The sequence below is a fragment of the Bos indicus x Bos taurus genome, chromosome 29 (assembly GCF_003369695.1).
Source record: "Bos indicus x Bos taurus breed Angus x Brahman F1 hybrid chromosome 29, Bos_hybrid_MaternalHap_v2.0, whole genome shotgun sequence".
Taxonomy (NCBI): Eukaryota; Metazoa; Chordata; class Mammalia; order Artiodactyla; family Bovidae; genus Bos; species Bos indicus x Bos taurus.
Genome location: NC_040104.1, coordinates 49,388,133 through 49,405,965, shown reverse-complemented (window position 1 = coordinate 49,405,965; position 17,833 = coordinate 49,388,133). Strand labels below are relative to the sequence as shown.

The following is a 17,833-nucleotide window of genomic DNA, read 5'->3' as shown; positions in this document are numbered from 1 at the left end:
CCAGGGATCAAACCCACATCTCCTGTGTCTCCTGCGTTGGCAGCTGGTTCTTTACCACCAGCACCACCTGAGAAGCCCTCTAGCAGCGACAGTGACGACTAAAGGTCCCTAAACATTAGAAATGTCTGATGTTTAAATATCATTACCAAATGTTCAGTAATAAAATTCCAATGCAACTAAGTTTCGGGGGAAAAACCCTGAGAATACACAGGCTGAGGAAGGCCCTGGGGCAGAGGTGGCCCCACTGCCACACACACCTTCCCGTCCCCTTCCGTCCATCCCAGTCTTCTCGTGTCCCTGCTTCTCTCCTTCCGGGTCACCCTTCACGCTCTGTAGGTAGAATAATGACGAGGGAATGATGACGAGTGCCAGCCATGCCCTCACTCTCAGGCTGTGCCATCGCAGCAACTCCTCACACAGCCCTGAGGGGGCAGGCAGTGGCACGGTCTCTGTTTAAAGGGGAGCAACTGAGGAAGACAGAGGGTAGGGGTCTGCCAATCACACAAGCAAGTCACACAGCTTGAACAGGGTGGGACCAGGAAAGGAAGCTGGGTAGGCTCTAGTCCAGACGCCTGAGGGGTGTGTGTGTGTGTGTGTGTGTGTGTGTGTGTGCGCAGTATGCCTGTAGTGTGGTGTGAGTGGTGTATACTGTGTATATAGGGGTGTGTGTGCATGTGCGTGTGCAATATGTCTGTAGTGTGATGTGAGTGGTGTGCACAGCATATACAAGGGTGTGTGTGTATCTGATGTGCTGTGTGTGTGGTATGCCTGTAGTGTGGTGTGAGTGGTGTGCACAGCATATACAAGGGTGTGTGTGTATCTGATGTGGTGTGTGTGTAGTATGTCTGTAGTGTGGTGTGAGTGGTGTGTACAGTGTATATAGGATGTGTATGTGTGGTATGTCTGTAGTGTGGTGTGAGTGGGGTGTACAGTGTATATAGGGGTGTCTTTGTGATGTGGTGTGTAGTGTGTCTATAGTGTGGTATGAGTGGTGTATACAGTTTATATAGGGCTGTGCGTGTGGTATATCTGTTGTTTGAAGTGAGTGGTATATACAGTGTATATAGGGCTCTGCGTGTCTGTAGTATGTGTGTGGTGTGAGTGGTGTGCACAGTGTATATAGGGTGTGTGTGTGTGCGTATGTCTTTAGTGTGCTGTGAGTGGTGTATACAGTGTATATAGGGCTCTGTGTGTGTGTGTAGTATGTCTGTAGTGTGGTGAGTGGGGTGTACAGTGTATATGGGGGGGTGTGTGTGATGGGGTGTGTGTGTAATGTGTCTGTAGTGTGATGTGAGTGGTGGGCACAGTGTATACAAGGATGTGTGTGTGTGATATGGTGTGTGTGGGTTTGCACACGTGTGCACACATATGTGTAGGGAAGATCCTGGCAGGGTTGGGGTGCAGGACGCTGTCCTCGGAGCGGCACCTGCAGAGCACCCCTTGTCCTGCCCTGCAGAGCTTCTCCTTCCAGCCTCGCTCACAGAGGAGCCCTGGCCTCCTGCAGCCCCTCAGGGGAAGGGGCGAAAGCAGCAGGAAGCCCAACCAGGAGGGCAGCAGTGGGCAGGAGGCTGCCTCTTGCACCCCAGGCCCCTGTGCCTTCTGCTCCTTCCTCGCCCGAGCGGGACCGGGCCGCGGCGCACCCGGACTGTGGGCGGGCTGGGCCGGATGTGCTCGCTGGGACGCGGCCTCCAGGACCTGCAGGGGTCCCTGACTGCCTGACCCCAGCGTGCTGAGGGGCTTCTCGTCCACAGGGTGAAGGGCCCCCAGCTGCGCACTGTCCTCTGACTGGCTGGCACAGCCCGGGCGGCTGACCTCCCCCGAGGAGTGGATTCTCTCCCATCATTTCCTGAGTGCATTGCCCGGCTGGGCATCAGGTGGGAGATTATCTGCCTGCACAGGGGCCCGGGCACTATCAGCTGGGGTAGGCTGGCTGCCCGGGCCCTCAGCCTGGCTGCCCTTGGAAGAGTTCTGCAGGCAGCGCCGTGGGTTCCAGAGGGCAGAGATGATCCTCTTGTATTCCCTGCGGAAGTTCTGGTTCAGGAGCCCATAGACGATGGCGTTCAGGCAGCTGTTGAAATAGGCCAGGAAGTAGCTAGAGACGAACAGCCCCTCTGGCACCCGGGGAGCCACTTCTTCGGGGTCAATGGCCACGGCGAGGCCGATGCAGTTCAGCGGCGCCCAGCAGATGGCGAAGATCACAAAGACCACAAACATGCTCAGAAAGCTCCGCACGCGACCAGACCATGGGCGTGGCTTGCTCTCCGCCTTGACCTTCCTGCGGGCACGCAGCACCAGCACCCAGATGTGCAGGTAGCAGAAACACACAACAGCCACGGGCAGCAGGAAGTGCACGAGCACCACGGCCGCCGTGTATCCGGCGCTGGCCGTCTGCGCGAAGGTGCACGAGTAGACGCGCGGGTCGTACTCCAGGGACCCCACGAAGAAGTTGGGCAGAAGGACCAGCAGGGTGAGCAGCCAGACGAGGCCAACATAGACGGCGGTGTGCCGGCGGCGGCAGAGGCGGTGGTAGGTCACGCTGCGGCAGACGTAGCAGTAGCGGTCGACGGCGATGGCGGTGATGTTGAAGACGGAGCCGACCACGCTCAGACCCATCACGAAGGCGCTGGCCTTGCAGTGCACCTCCCCCAGGGCCCAGCCGTCGTGGAAGATGGCCACGAGGCTCAGTGGGTAGGGATACAAGGCTACGGCCAGGTCAGCGAACGCCAGACTCACCAAGAACAGGTTACCTGGAGCAAGAAACGGGCGGAGAGAGTCAGGCTGAGACCGTGTGATCTTCATCCTCTAGAATATGCTAGAATATTCTAGCCTCTGTCCCTCCCAGGAGGGACTCTCCCAGGACACCGATGTGCCACTGTCACCGTGCATCTGGGGGGCCCCTGCAGAGGCTGCAGTGACCACCTCAGGGGTCCAAAGCACCTGGCTGATGGAAAGGACCCAAAAGGCACAGCAATCAGAAAAGCCAGGTCTGATCCCAAGGGGGTTTGGGAAAAGGGGGCTCAGAGCCACTCAGCTGGGAGTGCTCTCAAGTCAGACCCTCAGGTAAAGCAGATTCTACACCTGTAGCTACAAACAGACCTACAAGGTAGAGAAAGTCCTCCGTGTCCAGACACACATTGTCACCCCACCTCAAAGAAGACTCCTGGGGAAGCTGTAAGACCCACAAGCAGGCTTCTTAAAATGCCTGTTTTAGCCTCAGATGCTTGAGGTCACCTCACTCAGAAACGACTGAAAAGACATTTGTTAGTTCCCTGGGAGTTCCCAGGACCCAACTGTTCCTGAGTCAAGAGCTAAGTTAGGATCTGAGGGAAAAGTGTTAGTCACTCGGTTGTGTCCGACTCTCTGCGACCCCACGGACTAGTAGCCTTCCAGGCTCCTCCGTCCATGGAATTCTCCAGGCAAGGATACTGGAGTGGGTTGCCAAGCCTGGCTCCAGGGGATTTTCCTGACCCAGGAATCACACCCAGGTCTCCTGCATTACAGGCAGACTCTTTACCATCTGAGCCACCAGAGAAGGGTCTGAAGGAAACAGGGTGTAACTGAATAGAAAGGAGCTCATCTGGACATTTTGGAAGTGCTTTCCAAGCAGTGAGCTTCCCTGTCTCTTGCGACTTTCAAATACAGGTTGGATGGTGGAGGAGAACCCTGTCTTAGGGTAAACTGTGAGATTCCTTCCTATTCTACTGTCTCAGGAATCTGTTTAGTTAGTGGGAGAAAATCCCCCTCAAATTATTTCATGCTGGTACTACAGGCAAGAAATGCACATCTCAGGACCTGCCTGGGATGTGGGGGCATCTCCTGCTTTTTCATTTCTCAGTCTTGTTCTCTATCTCCACTGGTAGATTTCAGCTTCTGATTCCACTGTGCATATATGCATGCTAAGTCGCCCCAGTCGTGTCTGACTCTGTGTGACCCCATGGACTGTATCCCACCAGGCTCCTTTGTCCATGGGATTCTCCAGGCAAGAATTCTGGAATGGGTTGCATGCCCTCCCCAGGGGATCTTCCTGACTTGGATTGAACCAGTGTCTCATGTCTCCTGCACTGGCAGGCAGGTTCTTTACATCTAGCAGCACTTGAGAAGTCCTTCTGACTCTACTACTTAGACCGTACTTGGTGTCAGAGAGTGAGGGGTTACCTCTTTCAAATTTGTTGTCAGATGACTCAGGAATCATTACAGTTGATTTACAATATTGTATTAGTTTCAGGCGTACAACATAGTGATTCAGGATTTTTATAGATTATACTCCATTTAAGGCTATTATACAGTATTGTCTGTATTCCCTGTGCAATTCTTACAGTTTATTTTGCACCTAGTATTTTTCTCTCTGAATCCCTTATTGCTATGCTGCCCTTCCCCCATACCCTCACCCCACGGATAACCACGAGTTTGTCTCTGTGTGACCCTGCTTCTTTTTTGTTATAGTCACGATTTGTTCTATTTTTAGATTCCACATAGAAATGGAAACACGCAGTGCTCATTCTCTGTCTGACTTATTCTACCAAGTAGAATGGCATCCAGTTCCATCCAAGTGGTTGCACGTGGCAAAATTTCACTCATTGTTATGGCTGAGTAATATTCCATCATGTATGTGTATACACCACATCTTCTTTATCCAGTCATCTGTTGATTGCCTCCATACCTTGATAATTGTAAATAATGCTGCTATGAACACTGGGGTGCATATGTATTTTTTTGAATTAGTATTTTCTTTTTCTTTCAGACATATAACCAGCAGTGGAATTGATGGATCATATGGACAGTCTATTGAATGTGAGAAAATATTTGCAAATGGTATGTCCGATAAGGGGTTAATATCCAAAATGCAAATAGCTCATAAACTCAATATCAAAAAAACCAAATAACCTGATCAAAAAATGAGCAGAAGACCTATATAGATGTTTTTTCAAGGAAGACACACAGATGGCCAACAGGCTTATGAAAAGATGCTCAGCATCACTAATAATCAGAGAAATGCAGATCAAAATCACAGGAAGATAGCACCTGACACTGATCAGAATGGCTATGACCAAAAAGAACACAAATAACAAATGTTGGTGAGGATGTAGCGAAAAGGGAACAGAACCTTAAAACACTGTAGGTGGGAATGTAAACTGACGCCGCCACTGTGGAACACAGTATAGAGAGTCCTCAAAAAAAAAAAAAAATTAACTGTTTTGACATTTTGACATTTGGAAGTGGGTGCTGAAGTTGAAGTGACCTGGGGTAATCTCAGTGCTGTCACTTTTTAACTTGACCAAGTCCCTGAACTTCTTTTCTCTGTGATGATTCTTTGTCGGTTCTGTTCTTTATTTTTGGAGCCTCTTTCCCCCTCCTCAGACACACGTGGCATGGCTATTTCTGTGACAAAAATCCCTTCTTTCCAACGTGGGGATGCTGGCCTCCGCAGGGCCCACAGCCTCCTGGCGGGGTGGCAAAGGAGCTTCCTGCCCTTGCAAGCACGGGCAGACAAAGGCAGGAGCGGCTGGGAGCAGGTGCGGCTCAGCCCGCTGTTTCTCAGGAAGCAAGTCAAGCTCTGCGGTGTTAACGTGGCCCAGCCTGGAATAACGCCCCAGAGGCGGCAAACAGCTTGTAAGCAGTAGGTAGAACACATTCGGCTCCACGTGGAAAGTGATTCAATTACTCTTCCCCATTACTCTGGCCGTTCCTAAAAGGCTGAAATCAACCAGTTCCTGCTGCAGATCCATCTGCCCAGACGTCCTATCGTCTCCAGACTATTCCAAATTAGAGGAATAAAATTCTTGCCATGTTTCCCATCTCTAAGAAGCCAGGCCCTGTCTAGATGAGAGTCAAGGGGAGGCTGAGTTCTCCAGACCCATTTTCTACAGACAGGTGAGAAATTGAGCAGGACACACAGTGCTGGCCATCACCCGGGCACAGGCCTCTAACGAGCATTTATCTCACAAGCCTTGGCGTTACTTATTTCCATCGGCCTCCATCAGACAGGGCGTGTTAGTGGAGACAGACCTTCACAACAGGGTTTTGTATTAATATGGGTGGAAATCCTGCCATTATTCATACACAAAGCACATCCCTCCACATACACAGCCACCACGGTCCCCTCCCTCTCGGCCTACTTTCCCTTTTTCAGGAAATCTAGTCCTCAGTGGGGATGTGTTAATCTGGAAGAGAGCCAGCAGATGTTGAGCTATCTGGTCTTCATCAGAATTCTGCATCCCTCTTTCCTGTGCCCACTCTATTTTCTAAGAAGAATGTGTTGGTTTTAAATTGTATCTGCTCTTTGAGCTAAAAGTAGCAATGCAGAAATAGATAGTCATGGACTCATTTGCTCAACAAATACTGCTGAGTATTTACTGGGTACCGGCTCTGACTGTGGGCTTCCCTGGTGGCTCAGCCAGATGCTCTGACTATGCTGGGGCTGAGGGTAGTGTGGTAAGCAAGAACGATGCATCTTCTCTTACAGACCTCATGGTCTCATACAGGGGACAATGAAATGAAAGTGAGATGTGAAGGTGATCTAGTGGTTACCATGCAGAGCGGCCAGGTTTGATCCTAGTCAGGGAACTAGATCTTGCATATTGTAAATGTAAAAAATCCTGCATGCAGCAACTAATGAACCCACATGCCTCAACAAAGACAAGGAGATCAGGCATGCTGCAACTAAGACCCAGTGGAGCCACGTATATTAATGAAATACATTTTTTAGTGAGATGCTGTGAGTGTTATGATGGGGAAGTTAACACTATCCTCTCTGTAATCCTTTCCAACAAGGTTAAACTTCCCATGCCTTGAGGTCTTCCTCCATCTTCCACTTACTCAAAAACGTGTGCTCTGTCCACTGAGCACCTATCATGCTTGGGTAGGGCACAGTGATGGCTAAAAGACATGCCCCTGCCACTGAGATGCCCACAGTGCTGTTGGGGAAAGAGACACAGAAACTGCCTTTTCGTGTAGGGAGAGCTGGGTGGGAGACCAGCATGAGGGGGTGAGAACACTGGGCAAGAGTCGAGTTATCCTGGGGCTGAGGGCAGTGGGCGGTGGGGTAGGGATGAGGCTGATCAAGCACGACCAGCCAAGGGATCAGCCACAAATCACAAAGGCCCTTCTTCTGGGCCTGCCTCCATCCCAGGATGGCTATTTACCTCAAATGGGATCTTGCATGGGAAAGGACTTAAGAAATAATAATAATCTTCAAACAAATGTGAGGTATTCTTATTAGTTATATTCAGGGATAGGCATTTGAAACAACTGAACAGGTAATTTATTAAAAATGTGACTACTTCAAAAATACTAAAACAATGTCCTTTCATATTAACATAAGCTCCTAATTAGGCTTCCCTGGTGGCTCAGTGTTGCAGAATCTGCCTAGCAGTGCAGGCCGCCCAGGTTCGAGCCCTGGGCTGGGAAGATTCCCTCAAAGAGGGCATGGCAACCCACTCTAGTATTCTTGCCTGGGAAAATCCCATGGACAGAGGAGCCTGGCAGGCTACAGTCCATGGGGTCGAAAAAAAAGTCAGACACAACTTAGAGACTGAACAACAAAGAGATTTCCTAATTAATCCCCAGATTCTTTGAGGGTGGATATTGTTTTCTTCCCAAATCACAATATTTATGAAAACCCTGGATCGTGTGGGTAAATCATACAAGGGCTCAGTTGAAATCTAACATAATTTTAACTTACACTTAGCAAGCAAATAGCGTATGCAAAAATAAGATGGAGATATTTTAACCACTTAAAAGAATATATTTAAGAGCACAAGCATCAACTTAAATAAGTAACTAAAATGCTTATTGCTTTGCTGTGCTCAGTGGCACAGTCGTGTCTGACTCTTTGTGACCCCATGGACTGTAGCCCACCAGCCTCCTCTGTCCATGGAATTCTCCAGGCAAGAATACTGGAGTGGGTTGCCATTTCCTTCTTCAGGGGATCTTCCTAACCCAGGGATCAGGATCAAACCTGCGTCTCCTGCTTGGCAGGTGGATTCTTTACCCCTCGGCCAGCCGGGAAGCTCTATAAGATGCTTACCACAAAATCTTATACCATAACCATCAAAGCATTGCTTGGAAACTCTTATGGAAGCATTTTATTACTTTAATTACACTTAGTTATAAGAAAAAGGCTTCCCTGGTGGCTCGGATGGTAAAGAATCTGCCTACAATGTAGGAGACCTGGGTTCAACCCGAGTCGGGAAGATCCCCTGGAGAAGGGAATGGCAACCCACTTCAGTATTCTTGCCTGGAGAATCCCATGGACAGAGGAGTCTGGTGGGCTACAGTCCATGGGGTCACAAAGAGTCGGATGTGACTGAGCCACTAACACACATAACAACAAGAAAACAATTGGTATAGCACCTTAATGTTTATAATATGCATTCACACTAACTGACTCAATTGTTTTTCACAGGAATCCTTTAAGGCTGATTTTATGATGGATCAGCTGATTCCATTTTACAGATCAAGACATTAGCACCCAGAATATGTGAACAGAGAAAGAGGGGAGGAAAAAAAAACAAGAAGAGAAACAAGAGGAAATCAGGAAAAAGAAATGTCAAAGGGATTGAGGGTGTAGAGTTTTTGGTCATCACAAGAGTGAGAAAGTGCCCTCTCGGCTGCCAGCTAGGAGACCAGCAGGGATGTGAGCAAGGGCGAGCCCGGTGAGCGCTGGAGGACACACTTCTGCACTGGAGGCCACCCTCCTAATCTGCTTTGCCTTCACGAGAAGGAGGGAAATGAACTGGTGCTTGGAAAGGGCTATCCTCTGATAGAGAGACTGTGGAAGATTTTTTTCTTCTTCTCTTTTAAATGAGAGAGGCTTCTACCTGACACATAATAAGCACATAGCAGTCTTTTTTTTTTAATTTACAATGATGTGCTCATTTGCAACGTTGTGTTGACTTCTGCTGTACAGCAAAGTGATTCAGTTATATACATGTATACACTACTTTTCTTATACTCCTTTTCATTATGGTTTAATCGTACGACATTGAACATAGTTCTCTGTGTTACACAGGAAGGACTTGTTGTTTATCCATTCTATATATAATAGTTTGCATCTGCTAAGCCTACATATAACAATCTTAGCTATTACCTATTATTGGGATTTTTATATTATTATCACCTGCATTATATCAGTCTTATATTATTATAATTACATAAAATTATGACAACCTGATATTATTATTACAAAGAACAAGAAAGAGGCTCATAATGTTGGACTAGGCTCCCTGGGAGATAAGATGTAAGAATTCCTATAGGATGAGAAAGGTGAAGTTAGGACACTGCTCCTGAAGTGTAAACTCCCTCAGATTCAGGACTTAACACTCTTAAGTTTTCCTCTTTCAGCCTTCAGTATCTTAAACTGTAAGACCTAATGGGTCATCAGTTTTCTGAGTTTTGCAGCATATCATGCTAAATACAGACTCTGAACCTTGTGGGGAGGAAAAAAAGGCAGTCAAACATGAAAATGTTCACACTCAGGGATACTGAGGACTCCAAGAGGGCAATTAACAAGGATTATGAGCTTTCTGGCTATTTGGCTAAAAGACATAATTAAGAGATTTAAAATGCTTCTATTTTTGTTCAGTAAAGAGAAAATAGTTAGAGCTAAAATGTGAAGTTGGAAGGCTCAGGCAACATCAGAGAAGGAGTCTAAAGCAGCGCAGTTTAGTTTCAGCTGATGAAAAGCCCTCCAAAGCCTGAAGGCTCAGCAGCTCAGAAGATGCTTGCCACCAAGGGATGTCTCCAGGAGTGCTTGATGGTGGATAAAGCCTGGCTGAGGCGGGGCCACTTACCTGGTAATGCCTGGAGGGCGGGGGCTGTGGGCCCAGTAACATTTCCTCCAGGCCCTTCAGAAGCTTTAGCTCAGGGTCAGCCTGTGACATGTAAATAAATCACCATTTACCTCCTCGATTCAGGATCTGCTCTAAGCTAACTGGGGATGCCAACAGGGCCAGGCTGAAATCCCCCCCAGGAAGTCCGCAGCACAGCCAGTGGTTCTGGGTGAGAGATGATGCAGACTCTGTGCACTGCTGGGCGTCCAAGCGACAGAGTGGGTTCCAGACAAGGATGGATGAGAGATGATGCAGACTCTGTGCACTGCTGGGCGTCCAAGCGACAGAGTGGGTTCCAGACAAGGACCTGGGTGTTCAGCAAGCGCTCCGTGTCTTTCTGGGTAATCCCAACGTCAGATATTCCACGTCCTTCTTCCTTAGAAATCACAGGAATGCCCTAGATATGGCCATACCTCCACTCACTAACAACACCTCCCCGACAGCCTCTTAATCCATTACAAGAATTAATCCATTAATCCATTAATCCATTAATCCAGAACAAGAATCCATTGTCAGGCAGTGGCTCCTGATCATCACCTGGGAAACCAGGGTCCCTGTGCCGGTGGGCCAGGAACCATGGGTGCCGTGGTGCCTTCCGCTAGCTGATGGAGACTATCTCTGCATTACAGTAAGGACACGTCTCTCTCAGCTCTTTTCTGTGTGTGGCTGACAGTCTGGATGGTGCAGGGTAACAACAGGAGGCTCCATTTTATAGGTGGTTTACAGTGAGTAGCCTCAAGCCAGAATGGGCAAGAGGCACATACACATTACTATATATAAAACAGATAACTGGTAAGAACCTGCTGTAGAGCACAGGGGACTCTTCTCTGTACTCTGTAATGGCATAGATGGGAAAGAATCTCAAAAAGAGTGAATGCATGTATATGTATGTATAACTGACTCACTTTGCTCTATCCCTGAAACTAACACAATGTTGTAAATTAACTACACTCAAATAGTTGGAGAAGACTCTTGAGAGTCCCTTGACTGCAAGGAGATCAAACCAGTCCATTCCAAAAGAAATCAGTCCTGAATATTCATTGGAAGGACTGATGGTGAAGCTGAAACTCCAATACTTCGGCCACCTGATGTGAAGAGCTAACTTTGGGGAAGATCCAACTTTCGAGAAGACCCTGATGCTGGGAAAGATTGAAGGCGGGAGGAGAAGGGGATGACAGAGGATGAGATGGTTGGAAGCCATCACCAACACAATGGACATGGGTTTGAGCACACTGTGGGAGATAGGGAAGGACAGAGAAGCCTGGAGTGTTGCAGTCCATGGGGTCACAAAGAGCCGGACATACCTTAGTGACTGAACAACAACATACACCAATAAAAATTTAAAAAACAAACTCCCTAAGGAGTCACTGGGGTGCAATTTTAGGGAGCCTGCTGGCCACACAGGAACAACAGGGGTCAGTACACTCTAGAGAAGGTGCCAGTCAGCTTTTGAGGACAAGAATGAGATATACTTTGGGCTTTTAGTGCTCATGGCAGTTCAGTTCCCTGAGATTCGTACTGATGGCGTGAGTGGTGCTGAGTATACCTCACCTCACGACACAAAATTAATACCTTCTATCTCACTGCTTTCTTGATATTTTGTCCATTTCAATTTGTTCCAGCAGACCTAGATTAAGTTTCAGAAATGGAATAAAAGTCTCTGCTCTCAATGATTTCACAGTCCCGTGGGGAGAGAAAAAACTCAGAGCGATACTGCAAGGGAAGTGCTGTGTGGACTGGGTGGGGTCGTGGGGGGAGACAGTAACCACACCTTTTATGATATTAACTATAAAGCCAACAACCAGCAGGAGGGCTGAGGAAGGGGGTTGAGCTAGTGTCTTGGGAGAAGACAGTCTACCTCTATGTTGGCTACTTCTTTTCCTAGTCAAATTTGATTTCGAGGTCTGCAAAAAGAAAGTGAAAGTGGTTCAGTTGTGTCCGACTCTTTTCGACCCCAGGGACTATACAGTCCATGGGATTCTCCAGGCCAGAATCCTGGAGTGGGTAGCCTTTCCCTTCTCCAGGGCATCTTCCCAACCGAGGGATCGAACCCAGGTCTCCCACATTGCAGGCAGATTCTTTACCAGCTGAGCCACCAGGGAAGCTCAAGAATACTGGAATGGGTAGCCTCTCCCTTCTCCAGCGAGCTTCCCGACCCAGGAATTGAACCTGGGTCTCCTGCATTACAGGCGGACTCTTTACCAACTGAGCGACCAGGGAAGCCCTTGAGGTCTGCAGCTGGTGTGCAATTCTTAGAGCCTAAAGGAGCCTCCATTTTTTGCCTGAGCCTTACAGCATATGGGATCTTCCCTGAACAGGCATCAAACCCGAGCTCAGGGTTTTAACCACTTACCACCAGGGTAGTAAGGGATTTGAGGGAGATATTCTCTAGCCAAAAAGAGGCAGAGGAGCTTCCCGAGATGAAGAGAGAGCATCAGAGAACACAGGCCGGGAGCGGGTGGCAGCAGCTCCTATCTCCATAAGCGGGAGCAGAGAGCTGGGGCTGTGACCCTGGGGAGTCCCGCCAGCCCCACAGGCTTGTGCCAGGGGCGCTGGGGCTGGGCCCCATTCTGTAGATGCAGGAAGTGGTCCCTGGATGCAGGGGTGCGTCTGGCCATGGTGACAGGGAGGGCGGAGGGGCGGGGAAAGCTGTCTGGGGACCAGGAACATGGCTTGTTTAGGGGAGGATAAGAGTGTGAATTGGGGCATGTAGAGATACTCTGAGACCAAAATCAGGAGGACCTGGGGAACAAAGGGACCAGTGATGACTCTCAGGGATCGGGTGTCTCAAAGATGAAGAGAGGAAGGAGGTTCAAGAACTAGCATCCGGTGAGCCGAGGGAATGGAAGGTCCCGGGAGGGAGCGGCCCCCAGTGGCACAAAGCACAGGGCACCTCCCAGGAGGGCAGACCTAGGGGGCTCGGGGGAAATGGGGAGCAGTGAGTGATTAATGGATATAAACCGTTAGTCAGATGTCTGCTGAAAAGGAGAAAGGAGTCACGAAGTTAGAAGGACACATAAGACCAAGGAAAGATTACTTTTTCTTTTAATCAAAGGATCCCCAGTGTGTGGGGGTGGGGAGAGGGGCTAAAGGGAAAGAGAAATTGAAAATACAGTGAGAGAGAAGGAACATGATGGAGGAAGGTTCTGTAAAAGCAGGAGAGGAAAAGACAAAATACAGGGGTGGATGTTGGTGCGGCCTGGACAGGGGACAGAGAGCAGGGGCGGGCACAGGGAGAAGTCCCCAGATGCTCCAGGAGAGTCTGGGGTGTGGAGGGTCCCCAGGGAGCAGGCACGGGGAGGCGGAGACGCCGCCCGCGCCACTCAAGGAGTAAGGCTCCGGAAACGTGGCAGGGGGCGAAACACACTCCTGGCCTTACCGTCTAAGTGGCGCAGTGCTCTGCATCTGTCTCCCACCCTCCCTCCCTTCCTGTCTGCCTTGCTCTAGGGCCATCTCTGAGAAAGTTAGCCCAAGGCATGAGCACAGAAGTTGCAGACAGGGGAGTCCCCTGTGCACACAAAAGGACAGTCAATCTAACCATCTACACTGCTATGGAACATCCCTGTTATTAACAATAAGAATCTGCCAAACAGAGAAACTGAGTTTATAATAGTCAAGTAGCAACTTCACTTTCACTTTTCACTTTCATGCATTGGAGAAAGAAATGGCAACCCACTCCAGTGTTCTTGCCCGGAGCATCCCAGGGACAGGGGACCCTAGTGGGCTGCTATCTATGGGGTCGCACAGAGTCGGACACGACTGAAGTGACTTAGCAGTAGTAGAGGATAATGACACCTGCTAAGTATGTGCCTGTGACTTTAATGTGCGCTGTGTGCCTGAGTTATTGTAAATATACATGTTTTCATTATGACAGCCCTATTTTCTTAAGACGGATGAATTAAAGAACTAGACTCAATTACAGAAAGGTCCAAGATGTTTCTTAAAGTAACTCCAAACTCTTCAGTAAGAGGAAAAACTGACAAATAGTAGTGAAAGTTGCTCAGTTGTGTCGACTCTTTTAAATTGTATATATAAATTATATATATGTGTGTGTGCATGACGTCTGACTCTCTGTGATCCCATGGACTCTAACCTGCCAGGCTCCTCTGTCTATGGAATTCTGCAGGCAAGAATACTGGCATGGGTGGCCATTCCCTTCTCCAGGGGATGTTCCCAAGCCAGGGATCAAACCCAGGTCTCCCACATTGTAGGTGAATTCTTTACCAGCTGAGTTACCAGGGAAGCCGATGGATAGTAGAAGCAGTGCTAACTATTCAAAGTGCTGTAGGTGTTTCAGGCATCTTGTGAAATCTCAGTCTGTCAAATGATTTTTCATGACCATCATCAATAAAGCCAAGGGTCAAATAAAAACTGGTTAAGTTGCGTGACTGGGGCAGGAAAATGTCAGAAATAGGAAGATCCCCTGAAGGGAACGGCTACCCACTCCAGTATTCTGGCCTGGAGAATTCCATGGACTGCGTAGTCTGTGGGGTCGCAAAGAGTCGGACACGACTGAGCTACTGTCACTTTGACGCACAGATACGGTATTAAATTCTTTTTTCTGGTGCTGGGCTGTAGCAGGCTCGCCAAGACACGGGAAGGATGAACACAGCGAGTACCAGCGTTTTAACATGCTCATTACCCACCCCAGCCATACTCTCAAATCAATAAGGTCTGTGTGAACTTCGCTAGGAGAGGGGAAGAGGCCAGCCCGCCTGTGGATGGAGGAGGGCAAAGGAAACAGCACCCTGCCCCAGCCACCCCACCCAAGGGAGGAAGCCCACAAAGGCTCCTCTAAACACCTGATAATCTGGGAGAGAAGCCCTGCTTCCCCGGGCAGGAAATGAATCCTTGTGGCTGCTACAAAAGACAATATGATCAAAATGATTTTATCCTGCTCTTTCCTAATAGATAAGCCTCTAGTCCAAGAACACAACACTATCTTGAAAAAGTTATTGCAGATAATAAAAGTCACCACTACTGAAATGACTGAGTTAGAAAGTTTAACTTTTGGCAGCAGTCTCTCAGAGCTATCTTAGATGCTGCCTCCCAGGCTGCAGTCTTCATTTTGCCCCAAATAAAACTTAACTCACAAAAAAAAAAAAAAAAAAAAAAGAAAGTTTAACTTTTCCTTTCCTTCCAGTTTAACTGAGATGTAATTGAGACCCAGCACTGTATATTTAAGGAGCAAAGCAAGATGATTTGATTTACATACACCATGAAAAGATTACCACAATAGGTTTAGTGAATATCCATCATCTCAAATAGATGCAAAAAGAAACAGAAAAAAAAATTTCCTTGTGATGAGAACTCTTAGGATTTACTCTCAACAATTTTCATATGACATACAGCAGTGTTATATTTACCATGCTGTACACTGCATCCTGAGTACTTACTTATCTTAGAAGTGGTCGTCTGTGCCTTTAGATTGCCTTAATTCAGTTTCCTCTGCCCTCAACTCTTGCCTCTGGCTCTACAAATCTAATTTCTTTTTCTGAGTTTGTTTTTGCAGTATAACTAACCTATAACAATATGTTAGTTCCTAGTGCACAGCACAGGGATTCAATACTTCTATACATTTCAAAATGATCCCTATAAATCTAGTTACCATCTGTCACCATACAATTACTTCAAATGTGGTTTCCAATATTACACATAGAAGCTCGCATTTTTGTTTGTTCTTTAGATAAAAAATCTTGGGAGTCACTGGGTCACATAAAGTGTTTATAACAATGTACTAGAAATAGCCTTTCTGAATGGTCTGCCTCCTTAGAAAAGCATGATTAAGTTATCTGATTGGTTTTCTGCTATCTTTTCATTTTAATTCACTCTAACATTTGAGTTGCCCCTAAGGCCCAAACAGGGAAACGACAAATGGACGAACGGGTCACTGAGCTTCTCCAAAAGCTAGAATGGTCAGCATGCTCTGATGACCTCGGGGTCAGAGTTCAGACTCCCTCCCTCTGGTTTTGTTCCCTAGCACACCTACATATGAGAAAATTGAAATGAGTGTATCGAAAGGGAGAAATAGTCAGGATTGCAACACTATTTTGCCAAATTATTATTTTAATCTTCGTTTAGTCCTACGAATTCCCTGTCTTCATTAAAGACGGGGGTTATTTGAAAACAATGCAGTTCTGACCAAGTAGATGCTGTCGACGGCTGTCTTTGCACTCTTGTTTGGAACCAAGATGAGGAGCTAAATATCGGACCAAAACCCTCTAAAGCGTTTCCACTAATTTACTCATTGTCTCAGTAAATAATTTCTAAGCACGTGCTGCGTGAACTGCAGTGCTTGGCAGGGGAGGGAGGTGTTGAAGATGAGATTCCTGTGGCCACGGAGGGGCACCATCCAAATCCGCAAAAATTGGAGCGCCTTGGAGAGCTTTGACTTTCAGACGCTCCTATTTTCACAGCTCCCTGCTCTGCCAAGAAGTGCTCGAGAAAATCTTTACCCGATTCACGCCGGCACTGATGCGCCAAGTGCTTCCCGGTGCGTTTGCAAGAGCCACACGTCGGGGAAAGGCAGCAAACTCAACCTAATTTTGAGTTCAAGACCAAACCTGGGGACTTGTTGAGAGGAGGGAAGGCGGCGCGGGGAGCGGAGGACAGACCAGACGGCCAACTGCGGGGTCAGGGTCAGACCAGAGACCCGGGCCCCGGGAGCGGCCGACGCGGCGGCGGGCTCGGCGCTCACCTGCGTTCCGGAGCTTGCGGTTGCCGAGCACCGAGAGGATGACCAGGAGGTTGCCCACGATGTCCACGGCGGTGGTGACGACGAGCACCGCGGACAGCGCGGGCGCCACCCAGGGAGGCCGGGGCGCCCGGGAGGGCCGCGCGCCGCCCGCGCCAGTCCAGCGGGGGCTCTCGGCCCGGCCGCCCGCCTCGCAGCAGTTGGCGAAGGAGCCGTTCTCCGGCATCCCGGACGCTCCGGCCCCGCGCCAGCCACGGCGCACCCCGTCTCTCCGCAGGCAGGGCGCTCCTTTCCCTGCCCAGCCCCGCGCACCAGCGAGGAGGCCAGTGCGGAGGCACCTGGACGAGATGATTAATTAAGCGTGGGCAGGGGGCGGAGAAAAACGTAGGACTGACAGGAGCATTTGGGGTGCAGGCGCTGCTGAAAGAAGCGCGTCTCTGCTTGGCTCGCTCAGGAGCAGGTGCGACGGCGCGCCGCCCGGAGCCCAGCACGTGCCTGGCCCGGTTCCGGCCTCAGCGCCTGAGCGCACCGCCCAAGAAGCTGGGTGTCCAGAAACACCCAGATTTTCAGACTGGAAAAGGTGCTGCTCGTCAGGACCTGCTGATTGGCTGTCAGAAGGGCACTGCCCCTCTAAAGCGAATACATAACTCCAGGCGCTGAGGAGAGATCAGGCAGGCAGCTGCAGGAGAAAGAAGACCCTGTGCTGTTTATTTGCTGTTTACCTGAGAAGTATTGGCGATGCCTCAGCCCTGTCCTCTTTATAAAACCGCGACAATACTTATGAACATGTTTTTAAACATAATAATACTTAAAGAGATGTATGGTCAATAGTGGGGGTTATTATAAGGTGTTTTTTGAAGGGATTAGAACAAAAAGAGGAGTGCAGTATGGTTATAGGAAAGAAGAAACGCAGATGCCCTTTATTTAAAGTGTTTGAGCACTTAATCTTATAATAACAATTGCTCATCCCTCTCCAGGGTAATTTTATGCCAAGTACTGTCTTACCCACTTTTTGCATCACCAGAATCAAAATGACTGATGATCTATTTGGCAAAGAAGTAAAATACCTGCTTTGATGAGAATGAAAAATGGTACAGTCACTGCTGTTTGGTAGTTTCTTATACAATTAAACATATTCCATTTTTTGACCAGCAATGAAATGAAGATGAAACGTATGTCCACAAAAAGATTTGTGCAAGAATTGTCCAGAGCAGGGTTCGTTATAGTAGCCCAGACAGCCCAAAGGTCCCTCAAGAGAGGAAAGGATAAAACGATTGTTAACTGTCAATATGACTCGTCAGTAAAAGTT

The 17,833-nt window shown here is 48.5% G+C and overlaps 1 protein-coding gene across 1 annotated transcript; it reads right to left on the bottom strand.

The window, feature by feature from the left end:
* Nucleotides 1–1,293: 1,293 nt before the first annotated feature.
* MTNR1B (melatonin receptor 1B) lies at nucleotides 1,294–16,750 on the bottom strand. The gene is made up of 2 exons (XM_027532022.1): nucleotides 16,528–16,750; nucleotides 1,294–2,747 (listed from the first exon to the last, which is right to left on the bottom strand). Exons 1-2 carry the CDS (start codon nucleotides 16,748–16,750, stop codon nucleotides 1,840–1,842), a joined length of 1,131 nt encoding a protein of 376 aa, XP_027387823.1. The 3' UTR covers nucleotides 1,294–1,839.
* Nucleotides 16,751–17,833: the final 1,083 nt, after the last annotated feature.